This window comes from Dendrobates tinctorius, unplaced genomic scaffold (genome assembly GCF_039654945.1).
Source record: "Dendrobates tinctorius isolate UK_male_01 unplaced genomic scaffold, ASM3965494v1 ptg000022l, whole genome shotgun sequence".
Classification (NCBI taxonomy): domain Eukaryota; kingdom Metazoa; phylum Chordata; class Amphibia; order Anura; family Dendrobatidae; genus Dendrobates; species Dendrobates tinctorius.
In genome coordinates this window covers 69,026,118-69,034,195 of record NW_027361690.1, presented here as the reverse complement: position 1 = coordinate 69,034,195, position 8,078 = coordinate 69,026,118, and the positions used below count along the sequence as shown (strand labels likewise).

The 8,078-nt window shown below is 47.1% G+C and overlaps 1 protein-coding gene across 1 annotated transcript; it reads left to right on the top strand.

Annotated features, from left to right (window-relative positions):
• The first annotated feature begins 5,658 nt into the window (after nt 1-5,658).
• On the top strand, nt 5,659-6,999 carry LOC141084421 (uncharacterized). Its single transcript, XM_073569146.1, has 2 exons — nt 5,659-5,828; nt 5,943-6,999. The coding sequence occupies exons 1-2, from the start codon at nt 5,737-5,739 to the stop codon at nt 6,997-6,999; spliced, it is 1,149 nt and encodes a 382-aa protein (XP_073425247.1). The 5' UTR covers nt 5,659-5,736.
• Nucleotides 7,000-8,078: the final 1,079 nt, after the last annotated feature.

Genomic DNA, 8,078 nt, shown 5'->3' with positions numbered 1-8,078 from the left:
CTCCTGGCTTGGCTATCGTTACTCCGTTACAGTTTACCCCTACTGTACCGTCTAATACCTGTTCTGGTTTTCTGATCTATTGCTACGTCCTGACTATTCTTTCTGTCTAAGCCCTTTGGTACTGTCCTGCTATCTCGTGCTTTGACCCGGCTTGATCTGGTGTCTGTCTCTGTCTATGCTCCTTGGTAACATTGTCCTGTAGTTACCCTTCTAGGAGTTTCCATGCAGCTCCTAGCTCTGTGGAGCTTAGGCCACACCCCCAGCAGTCACGTGATTCAGGTCCTGGAGCATGCATTGTCACCACTGCTGCTCGCTCCGCAGGTATCTTTGTGCACAGTCTTTGTACTCAGGACACGCGCCCTGGCTCAGTGAGCAAGTGCAGTGCGGTGTTCCTGACACTGGCTAGTCCCATGTTTGAGACTCTTAAATGAGGCTCCATGGACTTTATTTGCATATTTGTATTTCCCAGGGAGCAATTCACCTAGGATTTCACTGATTGAGCACCTTTGCCGGCTGCCGCAGTGTTTTCTTTCACTGGTCTCCCTGAGGTCAGTGATTGTTTCGTGATGTTGGTCTACTAGGCATTGCTCCCACCTAGCCAGAATCCTACTCCACACTGATGAGGGGCAACACCCTGAAACAGCTGTCTGTGAATGGATACCTGGCCTTGGTATTTCCCTTGTCATATCTGTAAACTCGTAAAGAGCTGGATGTTGACTTAAAGGGCCACTTAATATGGTGGTAATGGTGGTTACCGAAAGGAGCCACTCCTTTGCTGGGTCCTTCCCTGGAGGAAGATCTGGCTAGTCCCGTGTTTGAGACTCTTAAATGAGGCTCCATTAACTTTATTTGCATATTTGTATTTCCCAGGGAGCAATGCACCTAGGATTTCACTGATTGAGCGCCTTTGCCGGCTGCCGCAGTGTTTTCTTTGACTGGTCTCCCTGAGGTCAGTAATTGTTTCATGATGTAGATATTAGAAAAAAAACTTTTTGACAGTGAGGGTGATCAATGAGTGGAACAGGCTGCCACGAGAGGTGGTGATTTCTTCTTCAATGGAAGTCTTCAAACAGATGCTGGACATATATCTAAGTTATTGTGCAATTTCTCCTGAGTATGCTGATACCCCATATATGCAGTTAAACCACTGTTTGAGCTCATGGCAGAGCTCGGAATGGAGGGAGCACTGTTTGACTTTTCAATGCAAAATTCACTGGAATTGAGATCGGACGCCATGTCGCGTTTGTAGAGCCCCTGATGTCCCTAAACCCCCCACAAGTGACACTATTTTGGAAACTAGATCCCCAGTGAACTTATCTAGATGTGTGGTGAGCACTTTGAACCCCCAAGTGCTTCACAGAAGTTTACAACATAGAGCCGTAAAAATAAAAAATCATATTTTTCTACAAAAATGATTTTTTCACCCCAATTTTTTTTCCAAGGGTAACAGAAGAAATTGGACCCAAGCATTATTGTGCAATTTGTCCTGAGTATGCTGATACCCCATTTGTGGGGGTAAACCACTGTTTGGGCACATGGCACAGCTCAGAAGGGAAGGAGCACCAGATTTTACTGTTATGGTTTGCAGGTGCAAGTGGGAGAGCCCATGAGGTGCCAAAACAGCAGAACCCCCCCATAAGCGACCCCATTTTATGAACTACACCTCTCAATGAATTCATCTAGGGGTGCAATGATCATATTGACATCATGGGTGTGTCCCAAAATTTTATACCATTGTGCAGCCATGCGGAGAGGCTCGGGAGGAATGGAGCGCTATTTGCCTATTCAAGTGAATGGGTCTGTGCACATGTCAGTGCGTTTCTATGGGCAAAACATGCTGTCATGTCCGTTTTTTAATGTCAGCACGGGCCACAAAACATCCAGCACACGTGCATGCGCATAGCACACATGGATGCCATCCATGCGAGACGCATCGGCGCCAGGGAAGAAGAGTTACAGTAAGCGCTGTTGCTCAGCGACGGGTGCTGAACATGGCTCTCATCATTCTCCCCTGCTCATGCCGATCACCGAGGGCGACTGCACCCCTGTGTACACTGTGGGTCCTAGGCTTTCTGGCTCCACTTGCCCGTGTTGCGTCAACCAGGTAGAACAATGCAGGGCCTTCTGCTCTGCACACTTGCAATACCAAACCAACACTGACACACCCATCCCTCTGCTTCAGGGGTTTTCACATGGAATACCTGAGCCAGGAGAGGAAACAGACTGCCCCACTGCCATCCTGTAGTCCGTTTTAAAAGCAAAAGCCCAGAGCTGGCTTTCTTAAATCTGCCTTGGACAAATAGCTTGCCCAAGACTAACACTTACTTTTATTTTGCATTGCAATTCTTAAATCTGCCTTGAACAAATAGCTTGCCCAAGACTAACACTTACTTTTATTTTGAATTGCAATCACACCTATGCCTGTGACTGCAATGCACTCCCACAGCCTCAATATGCCTCCATGCACATCCTTGGGGGGACACATAGTGACCCTCGCATGTGACACCGGTCAATGCCTTACATACCCCCTTCTGTTCAAACCTGTGGGGTTGAACACTTGTCACATGGAGCGCGTGACAGGGCATCTGCATGTCCCTGTGACTTCCTTGCCCGATGCTCTACTGACATACCAAAGTTTTGTAGGGACCGGAAACATCAGTTGAAACGAGCATTCCTACCAGGGGAAGAGTCTTGAGGAGATCATTTGCATATTCCCAGTGCCTTCTGGGATAAGTGAAGAGTCTCCGCGATCTCAACGATCACTGGGTTTTGGCCGTTGCAGCTGAAAAGAGGAAATCGGAAAACCGCGCACCGAATTTTGGCTCATCTTTCATCGTTTTTAAGAAATCTCAATATGGAAGAGGCCAGGAGCCATTTGGTGAGCTGCATTTCTTGCTACATGTTCACAGACTTACCAGTGGAAAAGCCAAACATCACATGCCACAAATGCAAGCTTGTGTCCCTGTTGGAGGAAAAGTTGCAAAATCTCGAAGAGAGGTTAGCTACATTGAAGATCATTAAGGAAGGTGAAGAGTTCTTGGACAGAGCAGAATTATCTCTTCATGTTACAGAAAGAGAAGAAATTCGAAGTGCACCTGAAGAAACAAAGGAATGGAGACATGTGACCCAGAGGAGCAGGAGGATCAGGAGGCAGTCAGCACCCATACTGCTCAGGAACCAGTACCAGGCTCTCACGCAGGAAAACGATGAAGAAATACATCAGGATAAGACTTTGCCAACAAACAGCAACCTTGTACGCCTTCAGAGTCCTCCTGGATGGAGAAAGAAAAATGTTGTGAAGAAGAAACGGAGAGTGGTGGTCATGGGGATTCCATGTTGAGAGGAACAGAGGCCGCTATCTGCAGACCGGATATAACTTCAAGAGAAATGTGCTGTCTTCCAGGTGCAAAAATTAAAGATGTGTCTGACAGGATATCAGGACTCTTCAGACCTACAGATGACTACCCATTCCTGCTACTACATGTGGGGACAAATGACACCGCAAGAAATGACCTGGAAACCATCTGCAGAGACTTTGAAGACTTAGGCAAGAAAGTGAAAGAACTGGGAGCGCAGGTGGTATTCTCTTCCATCCTCCCAGTGGATGGCCATGGAACAAGGAGGTGGAATAAGATTCTGCAGGTGAACAACTGGCTACGTCGATGGTGCCGTCAGCAACGATTTGGATTTATGGATCACGGAGTGAATTACCTTTACGATGAACTACTAGCTAGAGATGGGGTGCACCTTACGAAGACTGGAAAACATGTATTTGGAAGTCGCCTTGCTACACTTGTAAGGAGAGCTTTAAACTAGAACAACATGGGAAGGGAAGCAAAAGACCAGAAAAAGCCATACACCTGACAAATGCTATTGAGAACTCTGCTATTAGAAGTGGAAAGGAAGAACAAAGACAAAAGAATCTAATTAATAAAAATATTGGAGAAAGAGAAACCAATCACAAACTAAAATGTTTCTATACTAATGCACAAAGTATGGGCAACAAACAAGGAGAATTGGAACTACTAAGGCCTCTTTCACACATCAGGTTTTCGCCGTCAGGCGCGATCCGGCGCTTTTGACAAAAACCGGATCCGGCGAAATGCAATGCCGGATCCGGTTTCCCCCCATTGACTTGCATTAGAGCCGGATCGAGCCGGATGGCCATGCGTTTCATCCGATTTTCGCCGGATCCAGCAATGTGACGCGATCCGGCGTCTGGAAAAAACGGCTACTGTAACGTTTTTTGTCTCCGGCGAAAAAGCCGGACACGCCGGATCCGGCGTGTCCGGCTTTTTCATACAATGAAAGCCTATGAGCGCCGCAATGCGCCTGATCCGGCGACAGCCGGATCCGGCGGCCGGATCCGGTTTTTTTGGTCTGAGCATGCTCAGTAGCTCTGCCCACAAGACATATATAAAAGCAAGACAGTGGGACCCTCAGCCACACCCAACATGACACCCAAGCCAAGAACCAGGAGCAGGAGAAGGCAGCAGACATCTGCAGCAGCACCATCAGCACCACCCCAAATGGAGCAGCATGCTGAACAATGGGAGGGGAGTCCAGCAGCAGATGAGAGACGGTAATTATCAAATCCCCCATTCCTCCAAACTAGGGCTATGGAATATCAAGATATTCATTGGCCCTTTGTTTCTCTTTATTCAACAGCCGCCCAATAGATGCAGCAGCAGCAGCAGCAATGGCAGCAGCAGGAACACCACCCACAGCCATGGAGTCTGGCCATGAGGAAGACAGCACATCTTCTTCTGGGAGCCCTCCATCGCATCGTCAGCGTTTGACGGTAAGTTTTTATTTCCAAAATCCATCATCTCTGTAATATATGTCTATTCATTGCCTTTTATTTCAAAACAGGAATCACAAGATGAAGAGCAGCTCCCAGAAGAAGAAGGAAGGGGTGGACAGACACTTGGAGTGGGCTCACAATTGGTAAGTTTTTTGCATCAAACGCAGAAACACAACATCACACTACACACAACACATAGAAAACAATGTTCTGCAGACCACATACAGCAAACAAATGCCTACATCCAAAGACATTACATTTTTTGTTTTCTTCTCTAGTCTTCCCAATCTGGTGCTCGGCCAAGAGGTCCTCGCAGTGCCTCCCAGGGTCGTCGGCGACAGCAACAGGGCGGTCACCAGCGTGTAAGTATAAATATTTTTGCTTTGTTTTTTTTGCACATTTTATTTCATTTCTTTTGTGGAGGCTAATTATGTTATTTTTGTCTTTATCTTTAACAGCCTTCACAGCGTGCTCCCGACTCTGACGGTGAGGATGGAGGGATTGATGTGGACCGCCTCATCGATCTCGTCAGAGAAAGGGAGCCGCTCTGGAATATGGCTGACCGCCGCCACGCTGACCTTATCGTTACCCGACGACTCTGGGAGGAAATCTGTTCGCTCCTTGTGGACCGCTGGGAGGACCTCGAAGCTCGGGCCCAGATTAAAGAGCGTAAGTATATACAGTACTGGTTGCTTGATTTAAACCAGTGTTTCCCGAACTCCAGTCCTCGTGGTCCCCACGGATCATGTGTTCAGGATTTCTATTTACTTTGGAAATCCTGAAAACATGACCCCTGGGGACCATGAGGACTGGAGTTTGGGAAACACTGATGTTGTATACTAACCACTTTGTCCTTTCTCATTTCAGGGGAGAGAATTGTGAAGCGGTGGCGGTCTGTGAGGGATCGTTTCAAGAAGGAGTTCAATAAAGAGATGCGGCCCCCGAGTGGATCTGGAGGACGCAGGAGCAAGTACAAGTACGCACGAGCCCTGTCGTTCCTCCGGGAGACAATGCTCACCAGAAGGTAAATATTACACACCACATGTGACAAAAAAATGTTTAGATGTAACTTTTTTTTTTCAGCCAGGGCCATACCATGTCACTATTTTAATTGTTTTTTTTTCTCTTTATTCCACAGCACGGTGAGCAGCACTCGGGAGCCTGCACGATTGGACCCTTCTGAGGCGATCCCTGAGGAGACTGGCACCGAGGGACACTTCGACCGCCCCGGTACATCTGCACCTTCCCAGCCTTCCCACACATTCGACCCATCTGTCCCATCCACCAGCACAGGAGCATCGTGGCCGCCTACATTACATGAAGCTGCTGGTGAGGAGATCGCTTTCCCTTTACCCCACCCTTCTGCCCCTGCCACCTCTAGTACACCTGCGGGTACTGGGCGGCAGCGGCAGAGGGGTCAGGAAAAGAGTTATGCGCCAGAGTTCTTGCATCTGAATGCATCTTTCCAGAACTGTCTAAAAGTCTTGTCAGAGCAAATCTCCGCAGGCTTTCAGCAGATCAACTCCAGCATTCTGGAGGTGAAGACACTTCTGCAAACCATGCATTCAGAAGCAAGATCTTCGCCAAACCACACCTTTTTCAGGTCTGTTGTGGAGCGCATGGCAACACTATCTCCTACCCAGCAGATGCATGTAATGCATTCGTGCCACGGTGCTCTACAGCAGGTTACCGCCCAACCTCCACCTCCCACCACTGTAGTTCCTCCACCTGCACCCCCTCCAGCCACTTTCCATCCTCCCCCTCCTATTACATCTGCACCCCCTCCAGCCACTTTCCATCCTCCCCCTCCTATTACATACCAGCAACCTGCCCAGTACCAGCAACCTCCCCAGTACCAGCAACCTCCCCAGTACCAGACATCTCCCCACTTCCAGCAACCTGCCCCGTATCAAACTCCTTCCCCGTACCAAACTCCTTCCCCGTACCAAACTCCTTCCCCATACAACTTTCCATCAACATCATCTGCTCCTACAGTCCCTGCCCAACCCTCCACTCCACCGCCCACCACCTCTTCTGCCTCCCACATGTCCACCCATTCTGTAGCTTTTTCCACACCATCACCTCTAACTGTTCCTTCCTCACCACGATCCCAGTCCTCTCTCCACACTCCCATTGTCGAAGTGTCCCGCAGCCCCTCCAGCAGTATTTCCACCCCACACTACACAGATTTGTAATGTGTTTTGTAATAAAAATGCCCAGTTTTTTTTCAAACCTTTATTAAAAAAGTTTTTTTAACTTTAAAAACAGTTTACAAACAAAAAAATATTTTAAATAAAAGTTAAATTATTGTTTACACTGGTTGTCTGTCATTTCTTTCAGCGGCGAAATATGTTTAAAAAAGAGGTTAAATAAAGGGAATTTAAAAGGTAAAAAGGTATTCAAAACCAGGTATATAACTGTGGGTAAATTTTAGCTTTTTGCCACAGTTGTGTTCCTGGTTGTGTTTGAAGCAAAGTATTTCACCTAAAAAGTTGTGTTTATTGTTGGTGATTTCCTAACAATGTACACAACTTTTGTTAAAAGGTGAAATACTTTGCATAAAACACAACCAGGTACACACCTGTGGCCTAAAGCTAAAAATAGAGACCATGACAAGATAGCCAACTTTGGTTGGCAAAGGTATATACTGTTGGTACAGAAGGTACACAAGTTTGGTTAGGGCACAAATCTTTCACACTCTGTCATCCTGCCAGTGTACTCTGCCTTGAGGTGACATAAAGTATAGGGCAAAATTGTCCCTCATTACTGAAACCGTCACAGAACTTCTAGTGGTAATGTCATGGTAATCTTGCAAGGTGGTTTCTTCAGAGGTGTCCTCAATGGAAATGGGTTCCTTGCAGATAACAAAATTGTGGAGTACCACGCAAGCTTTGATCACCTCGTCAACAGTTTCTGTCTTGAGGTTGATCGCAGTCAATAGGACCCGCCATTTGGCTGTCAGAATACCAAAGGTACATTCAACCATTCTTCTTGCTCTTGTGAGGCGGTAATTAAAAATGCGTTTTGGTCTTGTCAATCCTCACTAGAGTACGGTTTCAAAAGGTGTTCTTACAGCTGGAAGGCTTCATCCCCTACACAGACAAATGGCATAGGTGGACCAGATGTTTGCGGCAGTGGTCTAGGTGGTGGGAACTGGAAGGTGTTTCTATACAGTTTACGCCCCATGGCAGAAAACTTTGAAAAGTTTGAAAACTTGAGAGTCATTGGAGCGGCCATAGGCCCCAATATCAACAGCAATAAATTTGTATTCCAC

Coding starts and splice junctions, on each gene's coding strand:
- LOC141084421 (XM_073569146.1), top strand. CDS start 5,737: ATGCGGCCCCCGAGTGGATCTGGAGGACGCAGGAGCAAGTACAAGTAC. Junction 5,829..5,942: donor GAGACAATGCTCACCAGAAG/GTAAATATTACA, acceptor TTTATTCCACAG/CACGGTGAGCAGCACTCGGG.